Genomic DNA, 22,972 nt, shown 5'->3' with positions numbered 1-22,972 from the left:
ACAAACATCACAAAGGTACAACCAGGACTTGCTGATGGGACAGAGGGATGAAGGGACCTTCCCACACTCAGTGAGCCACCAGCAGGTTTTCCTGAGACCTGCCTCGAAGGCTGGGCTGCAACACCCCCAGTCTGCACCCACAGTGTCTTTAAGAAGAACATAATTTATTCACAAATCTGGGGCAAAAGACATTCCAGGTGATGCTCAAAAATCTCTTTCCAAAGGAAAAAAAAAATCAGTGTACTCAAGTGAAGCACTGATATAGTTTGAAGACACACTTGCTTTCCTTCCAAGAGACACTCAAAGTCATTTCCACTTTGACACTTAAAGTCATTTACAGGTTACATGAGTCAGATTGGCCAAGGATGCTTTTGCCACCTCATTTCTTACACAACTGTTTTCTGCTTGTGGGAGCTCAGAATCCACCACCTCACTTGGCTGGTCCACCCATAAGAACCAGTGCACATTACTTGAACTTCATTGAAAACATAATCAGTTCCCTCAGCTCACAGACATGTGCTGATAATGCCACCTCAGCTTTTTTCCTCTTGTTTAAAATTAAATTTGCTTTCATTTATTTATAATTCAAAAGAAGACAACCAACCCACCTGCAAAGTGATATTAAGGTCTCCAAGCAAAACGAGGTGTACAGTGATGATGAGCCAAGGCCAATCCTTCATTCAATGCATTATATAAATAAGATAATTTGGGTGGACTGTCACACCCCTACAGACACGCTCTGCTGGACTGGGACATTCCAGCACTGGCTCACTGTCATCCCAATGCAAACCTCTCTGTACCAGGGAAGGGGATAGTTCCCATGGCACACAGGAGGAATGTGTGAGGGAAGATAGTCTGGATCAGTTCTGCCTCAAGCAAAGGCAAACCCATCCCTGGGATTGGTGTTGCTCAGGGTGCACTTGGTGGGTGATGAAGAGGGATGGGGAAACATGATGTGTCCCTGCAGGGGATTTGATTTTTGGGTGAGAACAGTCTGTAATGTTGAATTGTATGATACTGATTGCTGCATGACACTGCCACTGTGTGCCAGAACTGCCATGGACAATGAGCATGGACTGCCTCAGACACACCCGTGGGGAGCTCCTGATGCAGCTGGAACCACCTGACAGCACCCCAGCCCTCCTGTCCTGGGAGACATTCAGGATGGAGAGAACCCACAGACCTGGATTGATTGCACTCAACAGACATCTTGGAGGGGCAGCCCTTGACTATGGAAATGATGCCTGTGCTGGTATGTGCACACACAGTGGGAAGGGGTAGGACCTGGGCATGACACACATGGTATGGAATAAGAGGGGGAGAACGTCCTGGTTCTGGCCAGGACAGGGTTAATTTTTGCAGTAGCCAAGAGGGCATTGCTAGGACACAAAGGTCATTCTGTACCACCTCATGTCATTGCTGGGGACAGGGGAAAGGGACTCTCTTGCTCACCTTGTGCCACCACAGTGCCTCACCCAGCAAGCCTGGAGATGGACTTTGATTTGTGCCTGTCATTAGTACAGCTGAAGCCACCACACCATCAATGTCTGACTGAAAACACAGGATTTTCCCCCCAGACACCCCCAGGCTCTTCTGTTTGCCTACAGGTCACCAGCTCTGCCCAGTGCAGAAGTCTCAGGCTTCTTAAAAGGTCTTCCTAAGGGTTTGTGGGTTTAGTGCCACACTGACCAGTGGCTGCTGAGAAGAGGGGAGAGCACAGGGCTGGAATGAAAACAGAGAAGACACATCAAATATTGAACTTGCTGAGATTTCCCAGTGAACTGGAGTCACCAGCTGTGAAGGGCTGGTCCTGCTGCATGACACTGGAGAAAGGGATAGAGGTCTCTGAGAGCAGAGAACTGAAAAATTAAATACATGCCACGATTACAAAACAGGCAAACACTGTCAAGAGTATCCAGACAACTCTGCCATGAATTTGTAACCCATGTTGTGACAATCCTTCCTTACTACACAGGGAAGGATCAGAACCACCCAGTGTGCAGCTGGTATTAAATGAGTGTTTTCTGTCACAAAGGTAGATAAGCACCAAGAAACACTTCAGAGTGGGTCAACAGACTGTAAAGCCTTTTTTATTTCGCTTTTGCAAAAGGAAAATATGTAAGAATGAATCTCAGGTGAAGCTTCTCAGCACTGAGGACTCCAGAAGCTGGGGGTAAACAGAGATGGGTAAATTTGACTCAAAACCTTTATCAGCAGGTCAGACAAGGCTGTGGATGCCAAGAACACTGGAGCAACTGTGAATTTTTGTGAGAACATAAACTATGCACAAGAGCCCTGTCCCCTCCCTGGCAGTCCCTTACTCTCCAGGCTGTCCCCTCCTGCAGGGCTGGCAGAGCCTGGCTGGGTGTCACTCAAGCTCCCCTGCCACAGTCCCTTGGCACATCTTTGGGGACATGCAGACATGTTTGCTGTCACACCAGCCAGCTGTCCTCTTCCTGGTGTGTGCACAAGACATGAGCTGCTGAAAGGTCCCTCCCTCTCCCACCAAAGGAAAGGGCCTGTGCCAACCTTCCAGCTGAATGAGAAGAGGAAAAGCCAAACAATTAATCTGTGCAAAACCCAGGACAGTGGCTGCTCCTCTGCCTGTGCCACAGACTTTGGAACTGCAGCCCTTCTGTGCTCTGCTAAGTCCAGCCTAAAGCCATAAGTGCAGAAATTAATTTATCCCAAATGCCAGCAATGTCTGAGCAGTGTCCAACAGTGACTTGTTTACTCTCCCAAGTCCCTGGGTGTCACAGATGTTACCAGAGCTTTCCAAGCCATGCCTGATGTGGCTGGGGTTAGAATGCAAAGCCCTGCCACTGTGTGTGCAGCCCAGGCACCACGTGGGGCTGCCCAGCTCCTTTGGGAAGCTGCAGGCACAGTGTGGGGGAGCAGCCAGATGCCCCATCCCTTCCCTGCTGGGCACAGAGAAAGGCAATGCAGCAACATCCAGCCAAGTCCCATCCCCACCAACCACCCCGAGAGAACAGAGGGAAGAGAAGTGCTGGGAGGTCACAAAACTGAGGCCAAAAGGTGGGTGTAGTAGCTCCAGGTCTGCACTGGCCCATGACAGCAGGCCAGCTCCAGAGTAAGTGTCATTCCCACTTCCATCACCAGCATGCAAAAGCCTCACTCCAAACCCACGGCAAAACCCCACAGACCACCCCCACAACCAAACTGTACTCACTTGGGGGGCTCACAGCAGGAATTTGGACAGCAGGGATACTGGCAGAGCAGTCCCAGCAGCCCTGAGCCAAGACCCTCCCTGGGAGGTTATTTCAGAGTGAAGTACCCCCAGCCCACAGGGTGTTCCCACAGGCAGCATTCCCAGCAGCCTGTCCAGAGCCCAGCTCTGGGGGTACACTGGGAAAACTGCACAGGGTGAGGCCCAGGGGGACAGAGCAGCTCCACAGCACATTCCTGTGCCACAGCCAGTGCCATAAATCTCAGGGCTTCTCCACAGGCTCTCCCTCAGACCAGGTGAGGCAGAACCACGTTCCACAAGCCAACAGCAGTGACTACACTCCCACCACCACACGGCTCCCTTCTCACTGCACCACATCCTGCACCTTTCCATCTAACAGTTGCTTATGCTGGGGATGGTCATGAAACACCAACCTACTGTGAGTGGGTCCAGTGACCAAGGTGCTCCAAGAGCAGGATGAAGCCAGGATGCATTATAGTGTAGTTCAAAATGTCTTATTTGGGGGCTTTGGGGTTTTTTCCAAGCTTTCACCACACTGTGAGTAAAAGAGCAGAATTCTCCTATCAGAATTGTCTGATTGTGGACAGAAGCTGATGAAGATTTATCACTTCACTTCCAGTCAAAGGAGGCAGATGGGCATGGAAATCACAGGTGGTGAGAGCACGTCCAGAGCAAACAGGCTGGACCAAATGTACTGATCCAACCCCAGAGCCATTCCCAGGCAGAAGGAGCTGCTGGGCCAGATCCCAGGTAAGGTGAGAGACAGGTTTGAGATTCTCTGATTCTATGAGTAATTTAAAACAGGATCTGTACACAGAAGACATCACCTGTACATTATCTTCCACCCCAGCTCCTACTATGTACTCTGAGGAGCAGCCACTTTCTCTGTCATCTGTAAGTGATACTAAATGGTTCAGAAAAAATGGGGTAGGAGGGCATCAAAACTAACAGATGAAAAAGAGAATTCAAGCTATTCAAATAACAACTGATGAAGTCACTCGACCTTAAAAAGTGTGCACAGCAGCACATTAACAGCAGCAATTTAACCAGTCAGCTCAGAGCTGGGAGCCACGAGAAAAATCCCTTCCCAACAACACATGAGCTCATCAGTTTGAGTCATGCATTCAATTACCTACTCTTTAGATAAACAACAAATTACCTTCACCAACAACAGGGGTCAACCAAAGAAAGGTGGACTCATCCCAGGCCTGTGCCTTTCTGTGTTGGCCTTTACCTCCCAGTATATCACCACTTGGTTTCGAGCAGGGTGATAAAAGCTCCCCAACAGCAGCACTGCAGAACAGCCCAGCTCCTGCCTGCAGGGCCGGGGCTGAAGGTCAGTGAGCACATGATGCTGCCTCTGTGCTCCTGTGCTGTGGTGGGGCTGAGCCCTGGGAACGGGGCTGGAGGGGCTCAGCTGGGATGGGGTACAGGGAGACCAGACCCGCTGGAGATCACAGAACCATAGAATCAGTTGGGTTGGAAGAGACCTCCGAGATCATCAAGTCCAACCCTTAATCCAACCCCACTTTGATTACCAGATCATGGCACTCAGTGCCACGTCCAGTCTCACCGTAAAAACCTCCAGGGTTGGAGAATCCACCCCCTCCCTGGGCAGCCCATTCCCATGCCTGACCAGTCTCTCTGTAAAGAACTTTGTCCTGAAATCCAACCTAAACCTGCCCTGGCAGAGCTCAAGCCCCTGCCCTCTTGTCCTCCTGTTGGTTGCCTGAGATGGCAGCCCCTGCTCCAGCCTCCATGTCCTGCTCCTGCAGCACAAACACAACCCACCCTCCCTGCACAGCTCAGGGGAGGCCACCAGGAGGTCCATGGCCCTGGTGTGCAGCACATGAGAGTGGCTGGAGAGGAGGAGCTCAGCCCCAAAGCCCTGCATGGGGCTCTGCCAGCTCCAGGGAGCTGCCACGGCTCTTGGCAGCTCTGGGTGATACATCCAACACGCTGCCAAGCTCCTCGCACTGAGACCCAGCCCGGCACAGAGAGAACACGCCTTTCAATTATCTGCAGTTACCCACATTTGTAGGTTTTCTCCTGAAAAACATACTCCATTTTCCATTCATGCTCGCCTCATTTCAGCTGAGAGGGATTTCCACTTAACCTGGAAGTCTGCTCACATCCATTTGCTCCCAGGCATCTTCAGCTCCAGCTGAGGGCTCGTAGGTGGGGATCTCGGGCAAACAATTGCTTGTTTGGTTTTGTAATCAGCCTAAAGCAAAACACTTATTTGGAGACCTCTGAGAAGCCCAGATTTGCAGAGGAGTTCACTTGTGCAGCGCCTGCTTTACAGCCCAGCAGCGCCGTGGTCGCCACAGAGGAGTCTGTGCTGGGCCCAGGAAGGGTGACAAGGGCATCTGAAAACAGCAGGCAAAGCCAGCAGCAAATCTGTTCCTAAAGCTCCAACAATTTCAGAGGACACCCGGGAAGCCCCAGAAACAGCCCAAAGTCAGTCCAGAAACAGAGATGTGAAGTGGATTTGTGCTTTAGAAGAAAATCAAGAATGATTTTATGCACAGAAGCAACAACAAACAAAAGAGTTTCTTCATGCTTTGCAGTTCAGATCTCCATAAAAACTATACAGCTGCAGGCAGAAACAAAGGCAGCCTGTGAGGGAAATCAGAGGGCACCATAACAGTCTGCATTGTTGCTGGATGACCATACAAACACCAAAATATGCTTGGAGGCAAAAAAACCCCTAACTAACACTGAAAAATATCCAAGTTTTTGTCTGAAATACCTTCAATATCCTGGCCCTCCAGGATGTTTCTGGACACTGTGCAGGGAAATGCTGCTCTACAGCATCAGAACTACCATCAGCAGCCTGCTCCTGGGGCAGCCCAGGGGCACATGCACACCTGCCCACCTGCCTGGGGATCCTGCAGAGAGGAGGCTCAGGATGTGCAGGACCCCTGGCCCCCCACCCACACCCCAGCTGGCATCCCAGGCTTGGCTGACAGTGACAGTGTTTCCAGACCAATGCCCTGCACCAAAACAGAAGAAAAAGCTGCAGCCCTTCAGCTGGGTGTAGATGGGGTAAGCACCACGTGCTTGCTGAGCACAGGCACTTCCAGAGCTCCACAAAAACTCTCCATGATGAGACACCACCCACCAGGAATCTCACTGGCTCCACAGTTTGGTGTTGCAGCACTGACCACCAGCCCCACGCTGGGAAGGGGCAGCTCCATGCTGGGAAGGGACTGCTCCATGATGGGAAGGGACTGCTCCAAGCTGGGAAGGGACTGCTCCAAGCTGGGAAGGGACTGCTCCAAGCTGGGAAGGGACTGCTCCAAGCTGGGAAGGGACTGCTCCACGCTGGGAAGGGACTGCTCCACGCTGGGAAGGGACTGCTCCACGCTGGGAAGGGACTGCTCCAAGCTGGGAAGGAGCAGCTCCACGCTGGGAAGGGACTGCTCCAAGCTGGGAAGGGACTGCTCCACGCTGGGAAGGGACTGCTCCACGCTGGGAAGGGACTGCTCCAAGCTGGGAAGGGACTGCTCCAAGCTGGGAAGGAGCAGCTCCACGCTGGGAAGGGACTGCTCCAAGCTGGGAAGGGACTGCTCCACGCTGGGAAGGGACTGCTCCACGCTGGGAAGGAGCAGCTCCAAGCTGGGAAGGAGCAGCTCCACGCTGGGAAGGGACTGCTCCAAGCTGGGAAGGGACTGCTCCAAGCTGGGAAGGGGCAGCTCCAAGCTGGGAAGGGGCAGCTCCAAGCTGGGAAGGGGCAGCTCCAAGCTGGGAAGGGGCAGCTCCAAGCTGGGAAGGGACTGCTCCAAGCTGGGAAGGGACTGCTCCACGCTGGGAAGGGACTGCTCCAAGCCGGGAAGGAGCAGCTCCACGCTGGGAAGGGACTGCTCCACGCTGGGAAGGGACTGCTCCAAGCTGGGAAGAGGCAGCTCCACGCTGGGAAGAGACTGTTCCAAGCTGGGAAGGAGCAGCTCCAAGCTGGGAAGGCACTGCTCCATGCTGGAAGCACTAGGATAGCTACAAACATTGGCTTCACATTTCCATGGGCTGTTTCCAGTGACAAGGAATCTCAGGGGCCAGACTCCCAGTGCGTGGCTGGGCTGTTCAGTGTTCCCTCCTTGTCCCTATGGGATGGAGTGGCCCTGCTGGCACAGCACCCCCTGAATACCTGCACAAACTGTGCTGCCTCACAGAGCTCTCACCTGCCTGAAATTGTGTTTTCAAAGCCCAAACTGGAGCCTCCCAGGTCACCTCCTGACCTACAGGACAAAGATCTCACTCCAGCTCCCTTGGCAGCCTCTCTGGAGCACAGCAAAGGAAAAAGCCAGCACTTGGCAGTTTTAGAACAGAAAAAAGTATCGAATTTCAGCCCTTAATACAGATGACACCTGTAAGAGCACAAGCATGTCCCAACCTACAGAGGTGTTTCACAGCAAACATGTTTGCTGGCACAGGGAGCAGCACAGGGAAGGCTCTCAGGGAAGATCTGCCCCTGCAGAGTTTCACTGCCTTGTGTTTCATGTCCTGCTTCCTGAGCAGATTTTACCACCATCAGGTCACTCGGGTACTTTCACAACAAAAGAAAAATAACAACTTTTTGGACAAGAGAGGATTTATGATTTAGTAAACAATGGGCAAAATAGTGGGGATTTTTTGTTGGGTTTTCTTTGCTTGTTCATTGTTTGCTTGTGTTTTTTTCCATCTAATTACATCTCCAGCCCACTTGGCCTCCAGAACCACACGCCAAAGGGGCTCCAGCCTGGTGCTGTTACAGCTGGGAACTGAAGGGAACAGGGCAGGGTAATTCCTGTGGACAGGACTGGGGGTGAGCAGGAACAATCACCTGGCACAGAGAGGGAACTGTCATGATATAACCCCCAGGTGGGCCAGGGTACCCCAAAGTTGGGCTGGAAAGAAGGTGAAAAGGCATCCCTAGAAAAGAAACTTATACAAAAATCTGCATGTTCTTTAAAATAAGATTATCCCAGAGATGCACAGAACCTTCTACTAAACTGCCATTTAAGCACAGCCTTTCAGTGTACCCTTTCTGCCTCTCTCCTCCTTATCCACTGATGGTTTAAACAGCAAATATTTTGTTTAAACAGCAAAAATTTTTGAGTTGCATGAGGATTTTTGTCAAAATTCAGTGCCTGATGCTGCACAGCATGTAGAGGACAGCAAGTACTTATATTTATAGGAGAGCAGGTGTTAAAGCTTTACAATGATCTAATACTGTCTAGAATGGCGTGGTGGAAATGAGGCAAAGATGAGGCAGAAAAGAGGAAGAAAATCCAAAAAGCTGTGGCTACGTAGAATGCTCTGTGCAAACAGAACCTCTATAGGAACAAACAATTTCTGAGCTGATGTTGTAACCTCGCTATTACTACAACTTTTGCAGAAGCAAACAGACCTCTTTGATGGAGAGCCCTGAGCCATCACCCTCTGTGCTCCAGGGAATTTTCTTTCAGGTGAATCCCATCTCACAGCAAAGCCTTTGGCAAAACAGAGCCTGAGGTTTTCCCAGTGGAACTCCCTTCCTCCTCCTGCAATCCCACAGGGACCAGAATGCTCCTGGAGTGCTCTGAGCTGGGCTGGGGCTGCCAGGGCACAGTGAGGGGCAAACAGAAACAGAATGAGATGTGGAACATCAGCGCTGTAAAACCTCAGCTCCAAAGCTCAGCTCAGAGTGCAGCTGTTCTCAAGTGCAATGGAAAGATGCTCTGCTGTTCTGAGAGGGAGGAAAACATGCCAGAGAACAGCTGGAAACAAAAGCTGAAGGAGGAGACATTTTCCACAGGCTTTCCTGTGCAGCTTATACACCAAAACAACCAACCAAAACCACCCCCATCAGGAGAGGTGGACCTGGATCTGGAGAGAGCAAAACCTGCTTGCATTTTGCAACCAAAAACCACAGAGAAACTTTTAATCCCAGTTATTAGAAGAACGTTCCACCCCTTTCAGCTTTGTACTGCTCAGCTCACATCACCTTTGTGCACTCAGGGCTCAGGAACACGTTAACAGCCACAAAAGCAAAGCTTTTACAGAGGGATTAGAGGTGGTGAGAACTGCCCAGTGCAACCCGGAACTTTGCAGAGTAAGTGCCCAGCTTTATAAAATCCCAACAAAAACTCAGCCCTCCTCTAAAGTTCTGCACACTCAACAGCCTACGCTGCATTGCCTCCCTAATCTTGACTTGAGAGACACCAACACCTGCCAGGCACTCGGTCTGGGGGTTGGTTTTTGGCTTGATGGGGATTTGTGTTTGTTTGTTTGCTTTGTTTTGAAGTTTGTTTAAGTTGCAGCTGGTTAGTCCCACATTAAGCAGAGCTGGAGGTTCAGCCCAGAATGTTTGGAATTATTTTTCACACAAAGGTTCTGTAGTAAACAATGGAGAAATGAGAGACGCTGGAGCTGCCTGAGTTTGCCTGCTCTGATGAGCTCAGCTCTGCATCCCTGATGACAGGGAAGCGAAATTCCTGAAGGACACTGAGGCAAGTGTTGGCAGACACTGGGAATTGCTGCAACAACACTCTCCACTCTGCAAGTCATCAAAAGAGGTTTCCAGCAGCACGACCAGTCCAGTCCAGCTGAAACATTCCCACTGCCACTCCGGGAATGTGAGGGCAGGGCTGCACTTGGAACACTTTGCCTCGATCCCCCTCCCGTCAGAGCGCTTAAACCTCAAACTCAGACATTATTCCAAACATTATTCCAAAGAATACAGTCATGCCAGAACACAAACAGCAGTTTCCACTGGCCTGCAGCAGGTGAAGCAGGGCCAGCCCAGCCAGCTCGTGTCTACCACCAACAGGGACGAGGGTGCTCTGGGGACAGCAGGACACACCTGGTGGGACAAGGCCAGGTGAGCAGGGGAGGGAGCAAAGCAGCAGCAGCAGCATCGCAGCTCCCCTCCCTGCTGATGGCACAGGGAGCCCTGGCACAGCCCAGCAGCACAGCAGGAGCACTCAGCTGCCATCTGAAGCCTGGGCTCGACACCTGCAGCTCCCGTGCCTGTGCCAGAAGGTGTCACCACACCGGGGAGGCTTCACTGCACACGGGGACACCCAGCAGTCCTTGTGTGCCTGGGGAGGGGCGGGCAGGGATGGAGGGAAGGCCTGGCCTTACCCAAAGTGCAACTTTAGAGCACAGCTGCTCAGCAACACACTTTGTTAAGGTTTGCGAAAAGCCAACCAGAGTGGCAGGACCTTCAGGCAAACACAGCAGCAAAGAGGCTGTGGAGGAGATGCAAGAGACCCTCTCTGCCTGGGCAGTCTTGGAAACTCGACAGGCAAGGAGTAGAAGCATTGAGAATTATCCTCTTGCATGCCCTCCCACCATGGCAGTGAGGAAGAGGGAATCCTCCTCCCTCCATACACAGTTGTGAGACAGGGGATCTCCTGGTTGGCCCAGAACTAACTTGGAGACTGCAGCAAAGGAAAGAAGAGTTTACAGGTGGAGATTCTGGATGCACACTGGTGCTTGAGAGGTCACATACTGAGAGAGGAATTACTGTAAAGACTTGAAAGGGGCAGCTTAGGGACCTCCAGATTTAGACAGCTGCACAAGAACAACCAGAACATCCAAAGATGTGGGTGACTCAAATAAACAACCTGGCAATAACAGCAGCCCTTGGCAAACAGGAGGGGTTGGAGGGGACTGAGCACCCCTGGGGGCTGGCCAGTGTCTTCAGTTGCCTCTCCCCTTCCTCCCAGCCAGGCAAAGGGCACAAAGCTGCACTGCCCCAGACCTTTCTTCTGCCATGGAACCTCAGCCATGGTGGGCTCACAGTCCCTGCCCAGGAGCTGAATTCCCAAACTTCTGCTATGGGGGAAGAGCTCTTGGGAAAGGTCAGAACCATAAAACCTGTTGGTAGGTATTGCACTGAGCACTTCAGTTACCTCTTCCCTAACATTTCCTTGGGTCTTGGATAGCAGGAGAGTACCTGAGTACCTAAGGATGGTGCTCAAATAAAGGCCCTAAACCCCAGCCAAGGGATGGGTTGAAAGATGGCTCTGGGGCTCAGTGGATTAGGGCTGGTCTCACTCAGCACCAGCCCCGTGCAGAGCAGGGCTCTCACTGCAGCTTTCACGTGCTCTTTGCAAGGAGATCAGAGTGAGAACATTGGCTGCATCCTCATCACTTTCTCAATCCAAGCTGAGGACAGGGAAAAATAAAAAAAAATCCACCCCCCTTCCAGTCCAAGCCATCTGCTCCCAAACATGCTCTACTCACTCCCTACCACACACTTCTCCTTTCCTGTGGGAACAGCAGCAGGTGAGGGGGAAGGAGGCCACAGCAGAGGCCCTCCCTGCTGTGAGGAGGGAGTACATCCCCTCCCAGGTGGTGCTGAGCCCAGCCCAGCCCAGCCTGGGGCACCTCTCCCCCGGCAGCGATGGCACTCGTGCCTGCTCCCAGTCCTGCCCTGACTCACCTGGGCTGCTCCAACAAGCCAACAAACCAGCTGGGCAAGGTCATTTCAGCACATGGACAAGCAGCTATTCAAGAGTGGATGTGTGACACGGTGGTGACAAAGAGTCACGGGTTCCCCAGGTGAGGAGCACCCCAGTGGCCACCTCTGCTTCCATGTGCAGCTCCACCACATCTCATGTCCAAAACCACCCTGCAACCACAGACACTTCTGTCCTGCTTCAGTACCTGGGGAAGGGTGAGGACAGACCCCAAGTGAGCCATTTAACCACCAAAGTCAAAAGTGACCTGTGTGGTGGACTCACACCCATGAGTAAGGCACAGACTTTCGTTCCAAGTCTGGTGTAACGTTGTGGCTCACAGCACAGGGGCCAGAGCAGCCCATTCCTGAACCAGGGGAGAAGGAGCCTGAGCTCAGAGCAGAGGGCATTCAAGGAAAAATCAGGATTTTTGGTTCCCAGGTGAGGTCCTCCAGCTGTCCAGAGCAGCAATGAGGCTCCAAGAATGACATCCTGCCTCCACAACTACAGATTTAAGGAGGGAAGCTGGGAAGGAGGACAACGCTGGAAGCCCAGAAGAGCACCCTCCCTGCCAAAACACTGGTGGGAATTCAGGGTCTTTAGTGGATGGCCAGGAAGTAGCAAAGGTGAATCCAACTCAGTTACAGTATCCAGCCACAGGACACAAACAACACTCCCTGCTGGGGAGGGAACACTTGGCAGATGCTCCTGGAGCCTGGTACATTTTATAGCTACAGCACAAACATAGTAAGAAACAACCAGGTGACACCTGGACCTCACATTCCTCCTCAAAATGCCATTTTTTTGTCACTAGAAGTTCTGCAGCCAGTGCCCTCAGGCTCAGTGCATCATCAGGGCATTTATTGCTCACTCCCCTTCCTGTGACAGGGAGTAACAATCACCTCTGCTCCCACAGAGCAGGTTTATTTTCCCAGCAATTTAAAGAAAGGACATTGCTGAGGCCTTGCTATGCACCACAGGAACTGCAGGGACTAATTTAAGATGTGCCAAATTTAGAACAAGGTGCCAAGCTCTGAGGCTGTGCTGAGAAGTGACCCTTCTGCTCAGGGATCCTGGAAAAGGATGGACAGCAGCACTTCTGATGCTTTACAGACAGACACAGCTCCGACCTGCCACCAGACACAAGCAGGCAGAGGCTGCTTCCAGCCTGAAAAAGCCCATCAAAAAAGGGCTCTTCATCTCTCAGTTGTGTGCTGATCCAACAGCCACATGCCCAGGGAGAAGAGAGGAATCCCTCAGTCCCTTTTCTAGAGGCTGGGTAAGAACAGCAAAAACACAGAGCCTCATTTAGAGAGCTTCACTTCCAAGGGTGGAGGGCCAATCCATTTCCCACTGCATCCCAAAAAACCTGGCTGGTTACAACTGCTGCCAAACAGCAGAGTAAAAGCAGGCAGACCCCAGCCAGAGAGAGAGGGCACAAGGGCCCTTCCCCTCCCTGCTCCACACGAGCAGCCCAAAGCACACTCCCTTGCACACCAGCAAACTGTGCTTTCTGCACTGACCAAACAAGCAGTGTGTGATACAGCACGTGTTTCATACTGGGATGTGGGCTCTGGGAGGGGATCAGGAAGAGCAGATTTACAAACAGAGCCTCCCTGTAAGGAGTGCTGCAGTTTTGGGGTGGCATTAGGCACGTGTCAAAGGGGAGGCCAGGCACGAGCTGTTCCCAAAACCCAAGGGCCCTGGCTCAGGAATGGTCTCTGTCAGGGCAGGGGAGCAACGTGCCCTGTCAGCACATCCAGCTGTGCCAGAGACACGGGGAGTTCCATTGCCAAGGCTTGTCAGCAGTATCAGCACAGCAAATCCACTCAGACACCAAAGCCACTCCAGCTGATTATCCTAAAGGTGCGTCGCTTCCCAGGAGCAACAGAGGCAGAGACTATCAGAGCACATATTACTGTGAAACAACAGCATGTGACCCAATTCTCTAATTAGGAATGGGCTCAATTGCCCACAGAGGACAAGGGAAGGTTCTGAAAATATTAGATCACTGAGACTTCTTTTACCAGCAATAAGATGATGGTATTTAGTTGCTATCAAAGAGCAGATTCCAAGACAAAGCCTTTACAGCCACAGTAACAATCCCTGTTCTTTGGGGTGTATGTACAGACACCACACACTCACTTTACTACTTACTCCTGCCGTGCCTGCTTCAAATCCATTTCCATGAGGAGACAATCCCAACTGTGACACTTCACTTCAAACATTCGCCCCGTTACACTCTGCTTAGCAAACCCCAACCCTACAGCTCCCAGCTGAGGCAGCTTCTCCAGAGATACAAACACTCTCCAGGGAAGCTCTGAAGCTCCCAGCTCCTCATCAAATGCAACCCACACCAGCCCAGGTGGTCACTGCAGGAGATCCCACAGCCCTCTCCTTCCAGAACTGCTGCTCCCATTCCACGGGCAGCCCAGCTCCTGAGTCACCAGCTCCCTGTACATCCCTGTGGACCAGGTGCAGGTTTGCATCAGCTCCTGGGGAGCTGCTGGGGGCTCCGAGGACCAGCTCCAAATGCGGCCAATGTGGAGCATCAAGGAGCTCTGCATTCCCTCGAATTCCTGTTACCAGGCAAACCCAGCACCACCTGCTCCTGCCGCGGGCTCGGGGCTGGAGCGGGGTCCGAGCCCTTGGGGAGGTGTCACCGGGCACGGCGCGGGGGACGGATGACAGATTGAAGCTCCCGGCAGGACCCGCACCCCGCCAGGCCGAGCTCGGCCGGGACCGCGGGGAACGCGCCGCGCCGCTCCTTGGCTCTTAATTACGGTCTTGTGACACGGTAGTTAATGGTCTGTCAGGGGCTCCATCAGAGCCTCGGCGCTGGCAGGAAGCGGATCGGCCGCGCCAGCCGCTCCCGCACAGCCCCGAGCCCGGGCGGCCCCGGGCAGGGAATGCGGCTCCCGTTCTTTGTTCCAGTGCCGGTTCCCCCGGGAGCGGCTGGTCCGGGCAGAGCCGCCTGCGGAGGGTCCGGCCGCGCTCCGGCCACGGCATCACCCCCGGCCCCGCTGCCCACGGGCCCCTCCACCTTTGGGGCGTTTCAAGGAGCTGCCGAGGCCTCTCCGCTGCCTGCCACGCGCATGAAAAAACCCAAAACAGAACAAACAAAAAAAAAAACAAAGGAAAAAGCAAAACAACCCCTCCCTGCCTGTCTGCCAGCCCGGCGCTGGGGCACGCGGTGACAGCGGGGGATGACAGCGGGGGGTGACAGCGGGGGGTGACAGGGTGGGGGTGACAGCGATGGGGGTGACAGCGATGGGGGTGACAAGAATGGGGGTGCCAAGATTGGGGGTGTCAGGGATGGAGGTGTCAGGGATGGGGGTGCCAGGGGTGGGGGTGACAGCAGGGGGTGACAAGAGTGGGGGTGACAGCAGGGGAGTGACAGGGATGGGGGTGCCAGGGGTGGGGGTGCCGGCGATGGGGGTGACAGCGGGGATTGACAGGGGTGGGGGTGACAGCGGGGGGTGACAGCGGGTGTGGCAGCGATGGGGTGACAGAGGTGGGGGTGACAGCGAGGGGTGACAGGGGTGGGGTGGCAGCGCTGGGGTGGCAGCGGGGATGGCAGCGCTGGGGCCCCGCGGGCCGCCCCCCGTGCCCGTACCGTTGCTGTAGGCGTACGGGGACTCGGAGGCGCCGTCCTGCAGGCTCTCCAGGATCTCGCCCTTGCCCACGTCGCTGTCGCCCACGAGCAGGAACTTGAGCAGGTAATCGTAGCTCTTCACGGGGCTGCCCTGGGTGCCCATCCTGCCTCTCATCGGCGGGGCGGCCCGGCCCGCATCCTCCGCCCGCCGGCCTGGGCTGCGGCCTCTGCCCCGCGCCGCTCAGCGCCGGCCGCGCATCTTCCGCCGGGGCCGCGCTGGGACCTGCGGCGGAGGAGGAGGAGGAGGAGGAGGAGGAGGAGGAGGCGGAGGCGGAGGAAGGGCTCGGCCCGGCCCCGCAGCGCCCCCGCCGCTGACACGGCCCCGCTCCGCCCTCCCTCCCGCACAAAGCGCCGCCGGCCCCGCGGCCCGAGCGCGCCCCGCCCGCCGGGACAGCCCCGCGCGTCCGCCCGGCCCTGCCGCCCACCTGAGCCGCGCCGGGCCGGGCAGCACCGCCCCGCCACGCCCATTGGCTCAGCTGTGTGTCAGTCAGGGGAGGCCCCGCCTCCACGCCGGTCTCTGCGCTTCTATAGGCTCAGCTGCGCGTAAGTCAAGGATGGCCCCGCCCCCTACCGCTGTGTCCACTTCTATAGGCTCAGTCGCCCGTCAATCAGAGACGGCCCCGCCCCGGCGCGCCCCGAGGGCTCGGAGGCGGGGTGGCTGCGCACTACAACTCCCGGCGTGCCCTGCGGCGAGCGGGGCATGATGGGGCGGCGGCGGCAGCGAATGGGGGGGCGGCTCGGGGGGACCCCGAGGGGGGCGCGAACCAGGGCGGGGGTGGGAGCACCGAGGGGTGTGGGGCACCGAGGGGTGGGGGGCACCGAGGGGTGGGGGGCACCGAGGGGTGGGGGGACATCCAGGGGTGGGGGGCACCGAGGGGTGGGAGCACCGAGGGGTGGGGGGCACCGAGGGGTGGGGGGCACCGAGGGGTGGGGGGCACCGAGGGGTGGGGGAGCACCGAGGGGTGGGGGGACATCCAGGGGTGTGGGGGCACCGAGGGGTGGGGGGGGCACCGAGGAGTGTGGGGGGACATCTAGGGGTGTGGGGGCACCGAGGGGTGGGGGGCACCAAGGGGTGGGGGGGGCATCGAGGGGTGGGGGGACATCCAGGGGTGGGGGGCACCGAGGGGTGGGGGGACATCCAAGGGTGGGGGGCACCGAAGGGGTGGGGGGCACCGAAGGGGTGGGGGCACCGAGGGGTGGGGGGCACCGAGGGGGGGGTGGACATCCAGGGGTGGGGGGCACCGAGGGGTGGGGGGACATCCAGGGGTGGGGGGCACCGAGGAGTGGGGGGGGCACCGAGGGGTGTGGGGCACCGAGGGGTGGGGGGACATCCAGGGGTGGGGGGCACCGAGGAGTGGGGGGCACCGAGGGGTGGGGGGACATCCAGGGGTGGGGGGCACCGAGGAGTGGGGGGCACCGAGGGGTGGGGGGACATCCAGGGGTGGGGGGCACCGAAGGGGTGGGGGGCACCGAGGGGTGGGGGCACCGAGGGGTGGGGGGACATCCAGGGGTGGGAGCACCGAGGGGTGGGGGCGGACATCCAAGGGTGGGGGGCAGCGAGGGGTGGGGGCACCGAGGAGTGGGGGGCACCGAGGAGTGGGGGGACATCCAGGGGTGGGGGGCACCGAGGGGTGGGGGGGGCACTGAGGGGTGTGGGGGGCACCGAGGAGTGTGGGGGGACATCTAGGGGTGTGGGGGCAGCGAGGGGTGGGGGGGGCATCGAGGGGTGGGGGGGCATCCAGGGGTGTGGGGGGCATCCAAGGGTGGGGGGCACCAAGGGGTGGGGGGGGCATCGAGGGGTGGGGGGACATCCAGGGGTGGGGGGCACCGAGGGGTCGGGGGGCACCGAGGGGTGTGGGGGCACCGAGGGGTGTGGGGGACCCAGTTGGGGAGGGTCACTCAGGCAGAGGGGACAGGCGGCTGTGAGAGGGCCCAGGTGGTGTTTTGGGGAGGTGGGAGGTGTGTGCACCCCCCTCTCTGGGCAGGGGCACCCAGTAAGGGCTCGGCTGGACAGGTGACATCCAGCGTAGGGATGTCCCCAGGGGATGGGACATCCAGTGTCCCCAGGGGACGGTGCCAGCTGTGGGGCCGTGGGTGCTGAGCCTGTGCCCAGGGAGGGCTGTGACACCAGTAACCACTCCTGGCCCTGCTCCATGGGAATCCCTTGGCACTGCCCTGGCATCCATGAGGAGCCACTCCCAGGCCTGGTGCCCGTGGGGAATTCCCAGTGGGAGGGTGTGGAGGATCCTCTCCCTGCCCTCATTCCTGGCAGATCTGTGCCCAACAAACCCCTCTGTGACTCTCCAGGGCTGGACACTCCACCCCTGGTGTTCCCGGCCTGGCTGCTCCCAATGCATCCCATTTAACCTGGCCTGTGCCCCCCAGCCCAGCTGGTGCCAGGGGTGCCCCTCGGCCTGCAGGGATCCTGAGGCTCCCTGGGCTCCTCAGGGTTGGGAGGGGCCTTAGAGACCACCTTGTCCCACACCCTGCCGTGGGCACTTCCCACTTGGAGGTTGCACCTTCCACCAGGTTGCTCCAAGCCCTGTCCAACCTGGGCTTGGCCACTTCCAGGGATGGGGAATCCTTACCCCTTGCCCTTGCTGCCAAGCCACCCTAGGGGCAGGAGGTGGCAGGGAGGGTTGGGGATGGCGGTGTCCCCCCGGGGGTGGGGTCCCTCCCCGTGCTGGTGGCAGTGGCTGAGCACGCCCAGGGCCCTGCCAGGGCAGGGCAGGAGCAGCTCTGTGTGCCGTGAGGGCAAACCGGCGTCCCCGCAGGGCTGGGACATGCGGGGACCTCACGATGCTGTGAGTTGTTCAGCTCCGTCCTGCTGGGCCAGCACAGGGACAAAGCGGTGCTGGGGGCACAGGGTGGCGCCCACCACCCAGCCCATCCCGCTCCAGCGCTCCTGACCTTTGCTCCTCCTCCAGCTTTCAGGCTGCAGCCCCCAGCGCTGGTCCCACCTCCCTCTGTGCTGCCTCCTCTCTGCCCGTGTCCTGGTTTGGAATCCCTCCTCCCCCCCGTTTGTGCTGGTAGAAGACCAGCATCCATCACATCCCTCCCTGCTAAGATGCCCCCGAGTCCTTCTGCTCCTCCTGCCTTGTCCCCTGACCTGCCACAGCCCAGCCCTTTTGCAGCCCCTTTGCCCAGGAGCAGGGCTGGCTCTTCCCTGGCCCTGTGGCACAGAAGCCCCTGGCTCAGGGGGGCTGTTGGCAGCTCCCTCTGCTGAGTCAGCTCCTGCTCCACTCTCCCCCTCCTCCTCCTCCTGCTGCTCTGCTCCCTGGCTCTTGCTCCTCAAGTTGCAGCAGCACTGAGACTTTTTGCTTCTATAAAACATTAATTGCTGCCCAAACCTGTCTTTTCCTGCAGGGCTGATTCCCTTTCCTCCCTCGGGGATTGCTCTGCTGTCCACCAACAGGCCAGGACAGCAGTGCCATGGGTGTGTGAATGCCCCCCATCAGTGACTCCTCTGAAAAAGATCCCCCCAAAGTGGGGTTGGCAAAGGGGAATCTGTAAAATGGGCTGCAGTGAGGTGGGCTGAGAGCAGGCAAAGGGCAGCTGGCAAAGTCCAATGGGCTCTACCATGTTGGTTGGGCAGCCAAGGGCACATCCCACTCTCGATGTGACGGACTGGAAATGTGCAGTGCCAGGGACTGGGCAGTGATGAATCCATCAGTCCTCAGCAGGCTGAGGCACAGCCCTGGGCACCAAGATGCCCATCTGAGCACCCCATGGAATGGCAGGGCCCCAGTGCCCCATGGCTCTGGGAACAAGGGCCCTTCCTGTGCCCCTCGGGTGCTGTGCCGTGGGGGGGGATGATGCTCTGAACTTACACAACCTGGGGAAGGCACATCACAGAATCATGGAGTGGTTTGGGTGGGAAGGGACCTTAAAGCTCGTCCAGTCCCACCCCCTGCCATGGACAGGGACACCTTTCACTATCTCAGGTTACTCCAAGCCCTGTCCAACCTGGCCTTGGACACTTTCAGGGTTGGGGCAGCCACAGCTTCTCTGCCCAACCTGTGGCAGACCCTGCCCACCCTCACAACAAAATTCCTTCCCAATATCCCATCTATCCCTGCCCTCTGGCAGTGGGAAGCCATTCCCTGTGTCCTGTCCCTCCCTCCCTTTTTCCAGGTCCCTCTCCAGCTCTCCTGGAGCGCCTTTAGGCACTGGAAGGGGCTCTCAGGTCTCCCCAGAGCCTTCTCCTCTCCAGGTGAGCTCTCCCAACCTTGGAGCCATGTGGGGTGAACTCCTCTGGGGGGGGCCTGTTTTGGTGAGGGGTTTGTACCCCCACAGGTGAGGGGATCCTCACATTCAGCACTGCTTAGTTTGGCTTCTGCACATGGCAGGGGCCAAATCAAGCCCTCTCCATCCCCCCTCACCTCCCAAACTGCCCAGCTCCCACAGCCACTGCTACAGCAAAATGAAATAGCAGATAAAGCTAAACAAAAAGCATATAAAGCAAAAGGAAATGGCAGATAAAGCAAATCGAAATAGCAGATGTCCTGCTGGAGCCTCTGCCACTCCCAGCTGCTGATGGTGCTCCTCAGGGAGCAGGGGCTTGGAGGGTGAAGCCTGCAGAGAAAGTCTCACCCCGGGGCACAGCCCTGAATGGTGAGCAGGGAAAGCAGAGAGGGGAGACCTGTGCATGCCTGGATTCCCCAGGAGAGAAAAGGCACTCCTGTCATTTCTGGTCCATTGGATCCAAAGTGGTGGAAGTGGACTGGAGGAAGATGGGCAGGAGTCTCCTCTGTTTTATTTCTCTTTTCTCAACCTCTGGTTTTCAATCCTGCTACTCCACAGGGCCCAGTTTATGGCTCAGTCAAGGGATTTCTCACCTCCTTGGTGAGATGGTGGAAACAAACTGGAGCCCAGACCAGTGGAAATCATGGCAAGAGATGGTGAGGCAGAGCCAGAGGGGTGATCCTGGCAGAGGGGTGGTCCTGCCAGGGGTTTGCTGCAGTCTGGGGTCTCTGCCATCGTTGTACATTCAGCTGGATGAAGGGGGAAGGAATGGAATTCGAGGGAGTGCCTGCTCTGGGGTGAGGAGGAGAGGAGGGGTCACAAGGCACCCCTCATTCCCAGCCCAGCTGCTCGGGCTGTGCTGTGCTGCAGAGGATCCTGCCCCTCACACCAAACAGCACCACACCGTATGAACAGGCTCAGGGGACACCAGGGAACCCCTCAGTGAATTGTAGGCAAACCCAGAGCTGGAGGAGCATCAGCTCAACCAGGCCTGAGGTGGGATTGGCTGGATCAGAGCTCCTCCTTCCACGGGATGCATGGCCTGGCCTTGGCACAACACTCAGAGCTGGACTGCTGGTGAAACCCCTCTGTGTGAGAGCAGAGGTCGAGGAACTGCCCAGCCAGGCCTCAGGATGGGGAAGGGGCTGCCTGCATGGATAAACTGAGCCTCCACCAGCCTCCCTGTCCCTGTGCTGTGGCAGCCACACGTTCAACAAGAGGGAAGAGCTTCATTTTTCTCCCAACATCTTTATTACAGTGTAATCAAAACCCATTTAAGTTCTGATTAAAAGGTTTAACTAACCAAAAAAGCCCACACCTGTCAGCAGAACAAGGCTCTCCATCTCTAAATTAGCACCTCTAACTGGTATGTGCAGAACATCCCTGATCCCAGCTGTGCAGGGACCTGCTGCCACTGGCACTGCTGGCATTGTCATTGCCCAGCTGGCACTGCCACTGCCCTGCACTTCTGCCTGCAGAAATGGAGCTGTGATGAGCCTGAAGCCAGCCTGATTCCTTAGCCAGGGCTTGTTCCTGCACTGGTCTGTGTTTCACATCACAGGCTGCGTTTCACATCAGGGCTGTGGTGGGAAGGAAGTCACCTCCAGCTGGGGTTAGTGGTGACATTTAAAGCAAACTCTGCTGCTGCTGCTGCTCTCTGCCTGGTAGTTCACGTGAGTGAAGGAGAAAATGTACCAGTGGTTTTTAACCAGTGATCAAACTTCATCAAACTTCACTCACAAACACGCACTTCTAATGAAACTGTCAGTGATTCAGTGCTCTTTCATAATGCTTTAAACCAGAAAACACTGTAAGGAGGAGGATTGATTACAAGAGCTGTGAAGTTCTCATGAATTTCCCCAGTGCCAGATGTTAAATAACACCGTGGATGGGAGAGGTGCTGCTGCCTCTCCCTGCCCTGAGTGGGCACAGAGCTCCCCTGAGCAGCACAACCAGCACCAAACCTGCTCCTGGCCCCAGCCTGCCTGGGAATGCAGGGAGTATGCTCTGTCACCTCCAGCATCCACCAGCACAGGCATCCTCCTTGTATCTGGCTTGAGAGACTGTAAATGGGGAGTTGGAGCATTCCCGGTCTGAGCCCTGGGCATGGTGAAGGACTGGAGGTGAGGCTGCCAGCTGGGACCCTTGCAGCAACTGCTAATGGCAAAGGGTGAGCCAAGGCAAAGGTGCTGGGCACAGTTCTCATCCAGGAACACAAACCAGCTGCCCACGTGAGGTTTGGATTGCTCTGTGTTTATCTCACATCCAAAAGCTCCTGATCAGCTGGAAAGCCCCGTGGCCTCAACATGTGGAGGATCCAGACCCACGACCCACCCCTTCTGTATTCCCAGCACACTCACCCTGCAGAGCTTCAGGGCTGTTCCCTGCCTCTGGCACACCTGGACACTGCCAGGTTTGGGGTTCTGCTCCCCCTCCATGCTCAACACAGGCAGGAGGGGCAGCAGAGCAAGTGCTCTCAGGTCCAGAGCAGCTGGTGAGGAGCAGGTCAGGTATGTGAGTCAATGCAAAGGCACCCCAAAACCAGAGGGCTTAGACTCTCCAAAAGGCAAAGAGATTTCCTGAATAGGGGGGAAGAGGAACAGAGACAATACAGGACTGCAAATGTTCGCAGTCACTGAGGAGATCTGAACTATGGGGTCTTGGCACAACAGGACAAAAGGCAATGGGCACGAATTTAAGCACATAGAGCCCTAAAGCTGAAGAGCTTTTCCACTCTGAGGGTGACCAAGCACTGCACAGGCTGTCCAGGAAGGTGGTGGAGTCGCCATCCTTGGAGATATCCCAAGGCCATGTCCAGGGCAACCTGGGTCTGTGTGAGCAGCAGGACAGGACCAGGTGATCCCAAGGCCCCTTCCAACCTCCACCAGTGGTTGGTGCAATTAGCTGGTCTAAGCACAAGGAGCAAATCCCTGAGGGCTTGAGTTAAGCAAGAAGGTGGTGTTGGGGCAGCAGGACAAGGCAGCACAGGGCAGAAGGAAAGCAGCTTCTTGTCTCATGGGTGGCAATGCAGGAGACTTTCCTGCTCCACTCCTGAGAATGAGTCAACATGTGGGTTATACAGGCAAGCAACCCCCTTGGTGTGGGCTGGAGCAGTCCAGCTGCAGGAGCAGGGAAAACTCCCAAACCCATAACCAGAGCCTCCAGTACAGTGTAATTACTGAGGTTTCCTTTCAGCATCGTCACACACTGTGCTGGTGAGGAAAGGGAAGGATTTCTCCAAGGCAGAAGTTCTGCCTAGGATGGAGTTTTGCACACAATGAATCACATTTTCCCTCACAACCCCCTGCCTAAGTAGAGGGGGTTTGTGCCAGCACTGGGAACCCACAAGGTGGGAGAAATAATAATAAGGAAATGCAGTATTAAAAAAGTCTCCAAGATTAGAGTCTTTGCCTGATGGTTGGCAAAGCCTCCTTGTGC

The 22,972-nt window shown here is 56.2% G+C and overlaps 1 protein-coding gene across 1 annotated transcript in view; it reads right to left on the bottom strand.

The window, feature by feature from the left end:
* RAB40C (RAB40C, member RAS oncogene family) overlaps positions 1 to 15,669 on the bottom strand; it is a 40,714-nt gene extending 25,045 nt beyond the window's left edge. Inside the window, exon 1 of the mRNA XM_071571304.1 lies at positions 15,251 to 15,669. Coding sequence (XP_071427405.1) covers positions 15,251 to 15,404 — 154 coding nt within the window. The 5' untranslated portion in view covers positions 15,405 to 15,669. The remainder of the gene's footprint in view (positions 1 to 15,250) is intronic.
* Between the last annotated feature and the right edge of the window lie 7,303 nt (positions 15,670 to 22,972).

Source organism: Pithys albifrons, chromosome 16 (genome assembly GCF_047495875.1).
Source record: "Pithys albifrons albifrons isolate INPA30051 chromosome 16, PitAlb_v1, whole genome shotgun sequence".
In the NCBI taxonomy this organism is placed as follows: Eukaryota; Metazoa; Chordata; class Aves; order Passeriformes; family Thamnophilidae; genus Pithys; species Pithys albifrons.
This window is presented reverse-complemented; position numbering and strand designations above follow the sequence as displayed.